Below are 14,420 nucleotides of genomic sequence, written 5' to 3'. Positions count from 1 at the left end.
TTAATGGTGATAATGTCTCTAATGTTTGGGTAGGGGCTCACCTGAGCAGCACTGATCATCAGATAGTATGGTTCAACATTGAGAATAGGATACAGAGAAGTCACACGAAGACCTGAGTTTTGAATTACACAAATACGGACTTTGTCAAAATGGGGACGAACCTGGAGGAAGAACTGGAAGACTGGGAGAAAATGGGTGAGGTGGAATAACAGTGCGCCAAATTAAAAGGAGTTATAAAGGCAACAAATCTATATGTTAGAAAAATAAATAAGAGAAAGAGGAAAAGGAAACTGATCTGGGTCTCTAAGGAGGTGGCTGAAAAAATAAAGACAAAAAGAACAGCGTTCAAGAAGTATAAAGGATCCCAAAAAAGGGAACACAGGGAAGAATATCTGTTAAAACTAAGGGAGATGAAGAAAGAAATAAAGAAAGCAAAAGGTCAAACAGAAGAAAGGATTGCTAAAGAGGTTCAATGAGTGACAAAACATTTTTCAAATATATCAGAGAAAGAAGGGAGGTCCGAAGTCATATAGTGATTAAAAAATGTTTTATTGTATTATTGTTTTTTTCCTTTCTTTTTTAGTATATTTATTAGGAATCTTAATTTATTTAGCTGTTTTAAGATATGTATTAAGTATGCATTTTATTTTTTATTCACTTGCTATTATGTATTATATACCGGTGTGAAGCTACCACGAATGTCGGCATAGGAAAATAAATAAATAATAATAGTACAGTGGAATTGAAAGGTGACATGGAGCAATGTGTGGAGAGAAGCGAAGAAATGGCATAAATATTAAACAAATACTTCACTTCAGTGCTCACTAAAGAAGATCCTGGAGATGGACCACTGCTGGTTGCCAAGACGTCAAATGGGGATGGAAATGATAAAACTCCGTTTACAAAAGAGAATGTATGGGAAAAGCTAGGCAAACTGAAAGTGGACAAGGCCATGAGGCTGGATGAGGTGCAACCCAGGATATGGAGGGAGCTCAGAGATGTGCTGGTGAGTCCGTTGAAGGACCTGTTCAATAGATCCCTGGAAACGGGAGTGGTGCCAAATGATTGGAGAAGAGCGGTGGTGGTCCCACTTCACAAGAGTGGGAGCAGAGAGGAGGCTGGAAACTACAGGCTGGCTAACCTCAATTCGGTGGTAGGAAAATTAATGGAAAATATGCTGGAAGAAAGTATAGTGAACTATCTACAATCCAGTGGGCTCCTGGACCCAAGGCAGCATGGATTCATCAGGGGGAAGTCATATCAGACAAATCTGATTGACTTTTTTGATTGGGTGATTATTGAATTGGACCAAGAAAGAATGCTTGATGTGATCTACTGGGATTTCAACAAAGCTTTTGATACAGTCCCACATAAGCTAGTGCGGTGGTTCTCAACTTTTTTTCCATTGTGACACACCTGATATACCACGCTCACATATGTGACACACTGCTCATTACAATTCACAGTGGAAATAAAAAATAAAGGTCCAGTATTATTTTTACTGTTAAGAATGACACAAGCGAACAATAAGTACTCTGAACAGAAATTGCATAAATAGTAACATTGCAGATCATCTATATTCAGTCCCAATCAAGAAGATTCAAAGGAATTCAGAAGATCAAGTGCTTTTATTAGTTTAATCCGGCAAACTCCACTGATTTACAGTACAGACATCTTAATACGTGTCCCCCGACACGGTCCCGTGTTTCGCCTAGGGCTGCATCGGGAGGGAACACACGTTTCACAATGTGAGCTGTAAAAAACATAAAAGGATTAGGACAAAGCAAAGGACTTTATGCCGACACAACTTACAGCATATCAAGAGTATATAGGTCCAGCCTACCTGAGTGCAGAATTTCTTTACACTTGACAGGGAGTGCATACAACCTAAGCGCAGATAGGTATTTGAACCTAACAGAGTTGGCGCGAATTCAGGTGAACCGATCACGTGGTCCCGGGGGGCCAATCAGAGAGGCCCCCGTGCTGTAACCGGGTGTATAAATGATGAGAGAAATGCCGTGTGACTACACATAGAGCAATTGCCGCAAGGTTGATGTATAGGTAAGGGTCTAGGAGTCATGCTAGTCAAATTAAAGTCCGCATGAATAAGCCTATCACGCAAATTTCTGCCTCTTCTGCCACTATAAATGTAGCCTCCCGGGGCGTCACCATTCTAGCCTCTAACGCCTGTTGAACCGCCGCTTTAATCTGCTGTAAGAGATCCGGGGTAGGATCATGGGTTAAAGGAAGGTAGAAAGACTGGTCATTTAACTGGCGATACACCTCAGCTTCATATCGGTCTTTATCCTGCACAACTATCCCACCCCCTTGCGGCAATTGCTTGCGGCAATTGCTCTATGTGTAGTCACATGGCATCTCTCTCATCATTTATACACCTGGTTACACAAAAAACTTTCCCTTTAAGATCAGTCTCTGATTGTACCACTCAGGGAGTTGTGTACATTATTACTTATCCATGCCCTCTGCTGTATGTGGGAAAAACGTCAAGAATGGTAAAAACGCGAATGATTGAGCATTGTTCTAACATTTGGAATGCTCGGGAAAATGAACCTCTAGTTGAGCACTGGGCCCAGCATTCACATACCATTGGAGACTTGTTCTTTTGTGTAATTGAAGTGGTTCCCCGCTCCCGCTGGGGCGGAAATTATGCTGAACAGCTCGGGCGGAGAGAACAAAGGTGGATTTTTCTATTAGACACAGTGGTTCCTAAAGGCTTAAACCGTGAACTAGAATGGTATCTATTTACTTAATTCGTTGGGGGGGTTATCATTGACATCTGTTGATCGTACTGCTAGCTGCGCTTCAGGGACGGGGGCATCTCTGATTGGCCCCCTGGGACCACATGATCAGTTCACCTGAATTCGCGCCAACTCTGTTAGGTTCAAATACCTGTCTGCGCTTTGGGGTAGATTTTCAAAAATGGCGCGTTCGTGTACTTTTGTTGGCGCTCCAGGCGCAAACAAAAGTACGCGGGATTTTAGTAGATACGCGCGTAGCTGCGCGTATCCACTAAAATCCTGGATTGGCGTGCGCAAGGCTGCCTATTCCGTGTAGCCGGCGCGCGCCGAGCTGCGCAGCCTGCCGCCGTTCCCTCCAAGGCTGCTCCGAAATCGGAGCGGCCTCGGAGGGAATTCGCTATCGCCCTCCCCTCACCTTCCCCTCCCTTCCTTTACCTAACCCACCCCCCCGGCCCTGTCTAAACCCCCCCCCCTACCTTTGTTGGGGGATTTACGCCTCCCGGAGGGAGAAGTAAATCCCCGCGCGCCAGCAGGCCGCTGACGCGCCTAGACGCAACCCGGGGGCGGTTCCGGAGGGCACGGCCACGCCCCCGGACCGCCCCTGGCCGAAATCACGCCCCTGGGCCCGCCCCCAAAACACCGCGCCCCGCCCCGAAAACGGCGCACCGCTCGGTCCCACCCCCGACACGCCCCCCTCGGAAAACCCCGGGACTTACGCGAGTCCCGGGGCTCTGCGCGCGCCGGCAGGCCTATGTAAAATAGGCGCACCGGCGCGCAAGCCCTGCTCGCGTAAATCCGGGCGGATTTACGCGAGCAGGGCTCTTAAAATCCGCCCCTTAGGTTGTATGCACTCCCTGTCAAGTGTAAAGAAATTCTGCACTCAGGTAGGCTGGACCTATATACTCTTGATATGCTGTAAGTTGTGTCGGCATAAAGTCCTTTGCTTTGTCCTAATCCTTTTATATTTTTTACAGCTCACATTGTGAAATGTGTGTTCCCTCCCGATGCAGCCCTAGGCGAAACACGGGACCGTGTCGGGGGACGCGTATTAAGATGTCTGTACTGTAAATCAGTGGAGTTTGCCGGATTAAACTAATAAAAGCACTTGATCTTCTGAATTCCTTTGAATCTTCTTGATTGGGACTGAATATAGATGATCTGCACTTTTACTGTGGATACTATTGGCTGAAGTGCAGCGGTTGCTCTGTTGTGTTTTGGTTATAAATAGTAACATCCCATACCAAAACAGCACCAATTTTCAGCACTCAAACAGTAACCACCTAACCTAAGAAAAGACAACACTGAAAATATTACACCAGGCCTTAAGACACCAATGCACCTCCTATTAGGAAAACGGACCAAGCCAGGCTGCTATAGAGCCCTACACAGAAACTACATGCCAGCAGAAAACCTCACCTGAATCACATGTGTAGACCCTCACCTAACAAAGAATAAAGAGACCATAAAGCATAAATAGAAACATGCAGACAAAAACTGAACTGGAAACCGCAACAAGCCAGACAGACTGTATGCAGTGTGACAAAGGAAAAAGAGAAATTTTACCAGTTCTCAAAACAAATCAAGAAATATAAAATCAATAGCAGTAAAACCATGCTAACATAAAGAACAGATTTCAAAATAGTTGATGAATGGAATATCCAATAATTAAAAACTCATATCAAAAATGTCTAGATACCAATAAAATATTTCAAAATAGCAGACACAAAGACCCAATAATGAAAAATAAGTATAAAAAAATGCTTTGCTCTGCATACCTGGGAATTTTTGATATCCAGGTGCCCTGAGATTGTTTTGAATTTGCAGAAGGAAGGATGGTTTGCTTGCAACTTTCTCCTCTCTCTGTCACACACAAGGGCTTTCTCTCACACTGGCTTTTAATCACACACATATACACATGCTCTTTCGCACTTACATAGGCTCTCAGTCATACACATATTCACATGCTATTTCTCTCTCATTTATATAGGCTCTTAATCACACATTTACACACAAGCTGTCTGTCTTCACACTTTTACACAGGCTCTCAATCACATACTCACACGCTCTCTCTCATCTACACCGGCTCTCAATCACATACACACACACATGCTCTCTCTCTTAATTATACACACAGTTGTGCCTGCCTCCGGGCAGGCATAGGTTGTGCGCGCCGGCCGATGGCCAGCCTGCGATTCCGGACACAGCAGCAAATGGCCACTGTGTCTGGAGGCTCTGGCCATGCCCCCGCCTCGCCCCCGGACCGCCCACACCCCGCCCCTTTTTTCAAGCCCCGGGAGGTACGTGCGTCGCCGGGCCTATGCAAAATAGGCTCGGAGCGCGCAGGAGAGGGTTTTTGGGGTTATGCGCACAATATACGCACATAACCCTTTTAAAATCCGCCCCACAGGCTCTTAATCATACATACACAAGATCTCTCTCACATATACAGATTCTCAGTCATACACTTACATTCATGCTCTCTCTCTCACACTCAAAGGATCTCAATCACACACACACATACTCTCTTTCACACAAACATGTTTTCATTCACACACTTTCACATACAGGCTCTAACTCACTCACATACATGCTTTCAAACGCATATGCTTGCTCGCTCACTCACTCTCCCTCTCTCTCCCCCTACTGAACTAACGGCAGCAGCAGCCTCCTCCACTTCCAGCCCTCGCAGCCTCGAGAAAGGACTCCCATCCACTACGGGGGCTGACATTGCTCCTCTTTTACTCCTTGCCACGTTGTTCTTCTTCAGGCTGCGCCTCACTTCTTCAGGCCGATGCTGCACACACTGGAATGGTCTCCTCTTCCTGTGCGCACGGCTGCTGCATACCACTTCCTCTTCCAGGTCTCGGGGGGGGGGGAGGGGGGAGGGAGGGAAGAAGAGAACATGCTGGCGCCGCTGACTCCAGCTGTCCTGCTGCGTTCCACCTGAGCTAGCAGCATTTTAAGCCCAGGTGGAGGATGAATTCCTATTTTGCTGGTACCGAGGAAGCAGCTGGGTCAGCAGGGGACTGGGAAGTGTGGCAACACACCTGCATGTGCTTGGTGATACACTGGTGAATCGCGATACACCAGTTGAGAACCACTGGGCTAGTAAATAAAATGAGATGCTTGGGAGTGAGTGTCAAGGTGGTGGTGTGGACTACAAACTGGTTGACTGATAGGAGACAGCAATGGAACCTACTCTGAAGAGAGAGCGGTGTTAAGTGGAGTGCCACAGGGATCGATGTTGGGATCGGTTCTGTTTAATATCTTTGTGAGCAACACTGCAAAAGAGATAGAAGGTAAAATTTGTCTATTTGCGGACGATACTAAGATCTGCAACAGAATGGACACACCTGAAGTAGAGAGAATGAAAAGTCATTTATGAAAGCTTGAGGAGTGATCAAAGATTTGGCAACTGGGATTCAATGCCAAGAAGTGAACAGTCATGCATCTGGGGTGCGGTAATCCAAAAGGGTTTTAAGTAATGGGGGCGTAAGTCTAGTGTGCACAAACCAAGAGAGGGATCTGAGGGATCTTGGGGTACTAGTGTCTGGTGATCTGAAGATGGTGAAGCAATGTAACAAGGCAAGAAGAATTCTGGGCTGCATAAAGAAAGGAATAATCAGTAAGAAAAAGGAGGTGATGATGCTCTTGTTCAGGTCCTTGGTGAGGCCTCACCTGGAGTATTGTGTTCAGTTCTGGAGCCCGAATCTCAAAAGGGACAGAGACAGGATGGAGGCGGTCCAGAGAAGGGAGACCAAAATGGTATAGGGTCTGTATTGGAAGACCTATGAGGAAAGGCTGAAGGATCTGAATATGTATACTCTGGAATAGAGTTTTAATGATGCACAAACTTTGAACTTTTTCCATTGGAAAGAAAGCAATAGAACCAGGGATCACGAAATGAAACTCCAGGGGAGACAACTCAGAACCAACATCTTCTTCATGGAAAGGGTGATGGACGCCTGGAATGCCCTTCTGAAACTGGTAAAGACAAAAACAGAGAATTGAAACACTGTGGATCTCTAAAAGGCTAGAGGACGGAAATGAAGAAATGCGTGCGTGTGTGTGTGTGTGAGGGGCGGGGGGGGGGGGGGAGGGACTTGCTGGAGCAGTGGTTACTACCCTTAGCAGAAGACATGGAGATTACCACCCTTAACCAATACACCTTGATGCTTTTAATGCAACTGCAACATCGCTCCCTGCTTTGCCATTAGTGGGGGAAAGGAGAACTGGATTCAGAAAACAACCGAGGGCCCCGATTTCTATGGTCTGGGATACTGACATGCAGACATAAGGAAAAAAGCATAGGACTGCTTCTTTGGCCTTGTCCTAAAAGAAATGAAAAAAGCATGCATGGGGGTAACTTGTTGGTGCGGTGGTTACTGCCCTTAGCAGAAGGCATGGAGATTACTATTCTTAAGTAATAAGCGTTGATGCTTTTAATGCAACTGCAACATTGCTTCCCACTTTGATGGCGGGGGAAAAGGGGAATTGGATTCAGAGAACAACCAAGAGGGCCCACTTCTACAGTCTGGGGTACTGATACGCAGACATAAGGGAAAAAGCACAGGGCTGCTTCTATGGCCAAGTCCATAAGCAAAGCACGTCAAGCAGCACTGACTGAATTTTCAAGCAAGCTCATCACCCAGTAAGAAATGTTGCTAGCTGAAAATGTTATGGCATATCATAAAGCTTGAGATAACTGCATGGAGCAATAGTTACTTCACTTAAGAGAAACTTGGGATAGCCTGCACAGTTGCTACCTAGGGAAGCTTGCTGGGCAGACTGGGTGGAGCATTTGGTCTTTTTTTTGCCGTCATTGCTATATTACTGATACAGAGGGTATTTTTAGTATAAAGAAGCTCATATTCTTGGAAAGAAGGCAAGGACTTTCTCAAGAAAATATTAAAAGGATGGTTGCACTTTCAATGCAAAGCAAACATGAGAATTCACAATTAAAAGTATGTAACTTATGGGTCTTAACTTGATAAATTGTTTATTTTTGTAATTGTCACATTTTTTATTTGTATATAGTTTAAATATTGTTAAATTCAAATAATATGATTGGTTTTTAATTTTAAAAAATACTTTTTTGCATAGCCAGAGGTATAAATCTTTATGCAAAATATGTAAATTTGTCATATAATTACCTCAGAATTTTGATAAGTCTATCACACAATTTGCTAATTTTGACTGCAGAATCTTGAAAAATCTGCTACAGGAAATTGGGGGCTCTGGATATAGGGATAGGATTACCCCTCAAATAAGACAGTTGCATTGGCATCCTATTAGAATGAGAATACAGTTCAAGATTTTAACCACTATTGTGATGAAATTCACCATTTAGCATTCTCTATAGCGAGACCTGGGATGTGGAACACTCTGCCTAAAGATCTGAGAAGCAACGCAGATTACCTGAGCTTTAGAAAAGGTGAACACTTGTCTGTTTAAACAGGCATTTGGTGAGCAAATGATATTGGGCTATTTTAGATTTCCATGAATTCAGGCTTAACTTTTCAGAATGTCATGTATGTTGTTTGTGTTGGATTTTTATGTTTGTGATTTTATGATGGTTTATCTGTAAGCCACTGGCCAATTCTGAATTGGATTTGCATATTATAAAAATACATAAATAATAAATAAATACCAAGTCACCCCTATAAGAGACAGTGCTCTGCGGAACATCCAGGCTAATGAAAACACACAGACAAGATACACAATTTCTATATATGCTATATACCTCCACGCATTGTAGTGGCTAAAACAAAGCTTGCTGGACCTAATTCTGTCCACAAGTCTGAGAGATGAATTGTAATCTATGAGAATGACTTTATCCCGTAGAGCACCTTAAGCCTGCAGTCATCATAGCAATGACAAAGCAGAGCTGGGTAATTTATTTCCCATGATTTCTCATCATCAGGAAGTTAGCTGAGCTAGAAATGAAATTTACAGCCTGCTGCACAGCTGCGGGGTGGCACTTGCTTGAGGCAGGCCTCAGAAAACTGCGGCCGAGTGCAGGCCTGCTCCTGATGGACAGACTTTACCCTTTGTGTCGCGGTTTAAATATTTATGCATGCCCGAGCGAGAGCAATCAGGTGGAAAATGGCCTTTTCAGTGTGAGCAGGGAGAGGACTACAGGTGAATGGCAGAGGATAATGAGGAAGGAACGTCAGACGTGCAGTCGGGGCTGGTCGTCCTTTGGCTGTGCCTGCTCTGATCTCCAGCTCTAATCTGTTTATAATCACTTATACCTTACTACAGAGGTGAGGGTTCCCAGGGTCACTGTGGAACTGAATTAACACTATTTTACAATAATTGTCCAATGCAGATATAGACAGTGTCATTCTGTTCTTTGCATTGCACTGACTTTTATCACCCAAGCAGCACTTTAAAGCAAAATTTACACACCTAAAAGTTGGCTATGCTAAAATACTGAGAGTACATGAACGTATTATTTACTTATGTGTCTTTTAAGCGGAAAAAATAGCTTTTGAAAAACATTAAAGTTGCATCTGCTGAAGTGGACTCTGGCCTCAATAAATTGGTTCGTCCGTAAGGCGCCACCCGCCTTTTGTCATTTTTGGCTCACCAGACTAGCATGGCCACCCCTCTGAGGATTTCCATTAGTCTGGGGCTATGCTACCTCTGTGCCAGGGCTGTAAGGTGCTGCCACACCTCTATCATGGAGGGGCACTGAGGACAGTGGGACTATAACAGAGACTTAAAAACTGTAAGAGGCACCTCTGATGCTGTGAAAAAGGGAGTCCTCCATCATAGACAGCTCCACTTGAAAGTGTTCATCTACTGGCAAACGTGACTGAGACCTTCCAGTTGAGTTGCCTAAGCAGGAGGTCGCATCCGCTCAGTTTATTGCTTGACTCAAACAAAGCACAGAGCTAAGGGATAGTTTGCTGCAGCCACCGACAAGCAGGCCTGAGAGAGCTAAAATTTCAGGTGGAGCACAAAAGCGCATTTCTTTCCCTCTCTCTCCCACAAGTCAAAGCCAACAAAACAGGGCAGGAAGAGCAGCTTGGAGAAGTTTTAAACCTCAAGCCCTAATTGAAATTGCATGTTTCATTCAAGGCTCTGAGCCGTGTGTAATAAGCTTAGAAAACCTGCCCCTTGGGATTTTTTAAAGTTTGTGATGTGATTGATGGCTGGGACATCTTCCCAAGCAGGTCACTGAGAGTGCTCTTCCCCACCATCCCCAGCCGCTGCTTGTCCAGGGAGAAGTGCGCAAGTCTGGACTTTGAATCCAAGGCCCCCCTATGTTAATGCCCAGCACTGCTGCTGGCGCATCACCAACTGAGTCATCAGGCAGATTATTGTGCAATTTGTATTCTTTTTTTTTTCATGGGCCTGTTACCTGAGAGTGGAAAGATGATTAAGCAGCACACTGAGCTGATCGAAGCTCTGAGACCACAAAGCAGCCACACTCACACAACAGGGAGATATCTGTTATACCGAAGAACTTTTATCACCCTCCGTACCGTTCACCAGGGCATCCTACTCTATCAGGTATTCTGTTGCGGCTGCTGAAAGACCAATACATAGCTAATTCCTGGAAGGAAAGGCAGAACATCTCAAGCTATGAGGATGCTTGCATATATCACTTAAAACATAACGGAGCCGAGAAAGAAAAATATCAATAAATCAATATGATTTCATTCTGCCACACATGGCCAAACAAAAGAGATAATAACACTTCCCCTCCCCTATGGAGAACGAAAATTGAGCATCATGAGAAAATTTATAGCTTTCCACGAACCCGTGATTTTCATAAAGGTACTTCACGATTCCCCAGGGGATCACAAACAGCACTGGCACACCTGGAGGGAGAGAGAAGCGAGAAAGATATTGGTGATGGCTGGATCTCCGAGCGTGATAACTCAATGGCACTACGGGCCTTAAGAAATGCCCTCAAAAATTATAGCAACCTGTTGCCAGCAAAATGGTTACACAAAAAATGGAAGCTGTATATTAAGAAAGGCAGGATAATTTCCAAGTGATCTGGTAGACAAAATATCAGTTTATATTTGTTATATGCACACACACAGTATATCACTAATAAATATACTTTATTCAACATTTTGTCTGCAGAATCATTGGGCTCTGGTTCACCATAAACCTGCGTCCTTGTTAGTGAATAATTACTCCGGGTTAAGATCCCTATTATCTGACCCATACCAAAACTCAGGGGGCCTTTACAGGCTTGCTGACAGCAGCACTCACAGAGATACCTTTATGCATTTGGGACCTCTTTGTAGCCATAGCAGGAGCTGTCACATGATCTATTCCCAGTGCATGACATGCATGTGCTTTTGGACTGGTCAGAATCTCCGTGTTTGGCATTCCTACCAACTCTGAATGGCTAGGTTGGGACTTGAACGCTGGTTCTCAGCAAGCTGTGCTAAACACTAGGCTACTCCTCCACTCCACTATAACAGATGTTTCAGGTCAAGTTTCCATGGTATAAAAATCCTGATAATTTGCTACAATTAAATTTAGAATTCTTTACAAAGTCCTTATGATAATTCACAAAGCCACGCACAATCTAATACCTCTTGTTCTTATCTTACCTCTTCGTTTCCACAAATCCTCCAGACCTGTAAGATCTGCCTACAAAGGCTCTCTCTAAGCCCCCCCCCCCCCCCCCAATTAAGACCGCCCTAAGGAAACGTGCCCTATCCACTGCTGGTCCCTCTCAATGGAACACTCTTCCCCCAGATCTCCAGCTAGAACCATGCCCACTAACTTTCAAAAAAACCCTTACAACTTGGCTTTTCAAACAAGCCTTTCTTCATCCCCGGAAATCAGGAAGATCCATCCCGGAACACTAATTGATACTGCTTCACACTCACAAGGAAGTACGTGCTCCCTCTCTTCTAGGTCATTCGTGCTCCATTCTCGCCCGGAATGGACTCTGCCATCTGGCTTGGTCTAGACTGAACATACTTTCTGACTTCCTTAATGCCTTATTATCATCGTATATTTATTCTCATTGCTTTAGTATATAATTTGATCTTACTATTTGATTATCTTATAGGCTTTTTATCATTGCGTCTTTATTATCATATGTTTTCTCTTGATTTGATATTGTTTAAGAGTCATTCTAATCCTCACATGGCTCACACTTTTTCAGTTGTCATTATTTACCTTTGTTTTTGATCCCTTATTCCCAGTTCTATTTCACCCTGTTCTATGTAATGCTTTTTGCAACTTTTGTGTTTTCACTGTAAACCGATATGATATGTAAATTTTCTACTTGGATGTCGGTATATAAAAGTCCAAAATAAATAAATAAACAATATTGTAGCATAAATCACCTGGGGAATGAACTGTATAAAATTGCACAATCACATTGGTAGCTCAAGTGTATAAGGTTGAAAAGGTTTCCTTAAAACGTTTAGTTATAAATTACCAGTTCACCTGATGTAATTCCCAACAAAATAAAAAAATGTACTTGAAAGAAAATAATATAAATAGTGAAATTTATAAGAAAAGTTTTACTTTAATTTAGAAATAAGCTGGCATGGACAAATTGGTTATATTCCAACAGATAAATAATCATGGAACCGGTTCCCAGGAAAGAAAATATATATTCAACAGTAAAATATATTCAACAATCACAATCTTTCAGATAAGTAACAATTTCATTCTATTATTGTATTTTTGTGTACTTAAGATAATGTATCCTTTGTGTTTTTAAGAACTGATCCTTTGTGTGCTTTATCTTTTAAACAGAAGAGAGCCTCTAATTTGCTGTTTTTATGTGTGAACTTTAACTTTTTTTTTCTTTATTTATTGCCTATACACAAAGAAGATAACTTTCAAACAAAAGCACATGGCATGCTATACACGTTTATAAGGCTGCAAGTAGATCTATGCTAGTATTTCAGAATCTGTAGGTATGAAAGCTGCATGCGCATCTATTTCGCACACAAATATATGCAAGCGTTGAAAGAATGTATATCAGTGCATTGAAAGGTGGATTTTAAAAGCCAGGCACGTCACAAAATCAGGCGATGGGTGTGCAAGTATCACCTGCGTGTTTCCACCCGATTTTAAAGGCCGCCCAATGCACACAAGTCCGGATGCATGAATATCTCTCATTGGAGAAGGAAGGGCCAGAATGTGGGCATGGTGTGGGCATGGGCATTCCAGGGTGAGGCCAAGAGATATGCGTTCAAGTGCCGACGTGCCTCGGCGTGTGCTCAGGTATATGTTGAGTGTGGAGGAGGTGTAATCTCAATAAAAAAATTTAAAGGCATCTATGAAGTTTTTGAGGGATCTGGAGTAACCGGGGGTGGGGTTTCGAGGGCCTGGCTCTAGACTGGGTGAACTGGTGAAACTGGTCATGGCGTGGACACGCACCTATTATTAAATTCCCTCACTTGCACAGCTCAAAGCCGACATTACGAGGCTGTGTGCACACACTTGGAAAATTAGGAGCACCCATTCAGGGCTATTTTATAACATGTGCACATAGCTGCACCTAGGATATAAAATTGCCCTGTATCTGGCTGTGCAGCCATACACATGTATATTGCGCTCGTGCACCTGTTTGAAAGTTACCATCTGAATGCGTGTACTTTTCCTACCTATTTAAAATATATATTTGCAAAAATAAAGCAGGGCGGGTACACAGACATTGGGCTTTATGTGCGTAAGTCGACGTAATTTAAAACATGCGTGCATCATATGGGCCAGTTTACTCGGGTAATTTCATACCTGCTAATTATCTGGGGTATGGGATATTAAATGGATTTATTGTGTACTAATGACTGGGTGGGAGGTCTGGGTGAACTGGGGGAGCAGGTTAAAGAACCAGGAAGATATCAATGACCTAGAGAAGGACTGGGCAAAATGGACTAATTGGTAAAACTGGTAATTTCCTTGATGTATGCATGTTTTAAATTACGTCGACTTACGCACATAAAGCCTGATGTATGTGTACAAGCCCTACTTTATTTTTGCAAATCATTAAAATCATGGCCATTTCATCCCACCTTAAACCCTTCTGCTATCGGAGGATATACTTTCTCCCACCCAAAAGCCCACATACAAGGATTGAGAGTTAACCAGAAAACCTATCCACTCCTTATGTAACTCACTCCTTAAATGTCTGGCCTTCATCTATTTTGTGGCATTGTAAATAATCCTTTTGCAGTTGGATTTCAGCAGGAAAACTATTCCACAATCATGGTGCAATGACTGAAAATGCGATTTTGTTTTTTTTTAAAGTCAGGTATCTTTATGTGAAGAAACACAAAGCAGATTCCCTTGTGAGGACCACAGATTACATGTTGGCATATACGACATCATCCCCTCTAACAAATAAGTAGGACCTAGCTCATTTCTGGCCTTTAAAAGCAACATTAGTATTTTTTAATTCTCCTTGGAATTCAAGTGGCATCCAGTGTAGTCTTTTCAATAATGGGGATACTTTTTTCCTACTGTGAAGGCCCTTAATGATTCTATCTGCGGTGTTTTACAATAGCTGTATTGCAACGTAATGATGTTTACGATAGGCCTACACATGCAGTTATTAATAAAGGTGTTTCTGGATGGCCTGGACTACTGTCTGTAAATTCTGAAGTGTTGAGCAGGCTGCTGAATCATGTGCAGGTAGACAAATACAATGTTAAATAACCCAAT

The 14,420-nt window shown here is 43.2% G+C and overlaps 1 protein-coding gene across 1 annotated transcript in view; it reads right to left on the bottom strand.

Moving 5' to 3' along the window:
- The window catches only part of GLP1R (glucagon like peptide 1 receptor), a 328,220-nt gene that overhangs the window by 52,545 nt on the left and 261,255 nt on the right, over positions 1-14,420 (bottom strand). Inside the window, exon 8 of the mRNA XM_029592923.1 lies at positions 10,531-10,591. Within this exon, the coding sequence (XP_029448783.1) occupies positions 10,531-10,591 (61 nt within the window). The remainder of the gene's footprint in view (positions 1-10,530; positions 10,592-14,420) is intronic.

This window comes from Rhinatrema bivittatum, chromosome 3 (assembly GCF_901001135.1).
Source record: "Rhinatrema bivittatum chromosome 3, aRhiBiv1.1, whole genome shotgun sequence".
Lineage (NCBI taxonomy): Eukaryota > Metazoa > Chordata > Amphibia > Gymnophiona > Rhinatrematidae > Rhinatrema > Rhinatrema bivittatum.
Note: the sequence above shows the minus strand (reverse complement) of the source record. Positions and strands in the feature narration are given on the sequence as shown.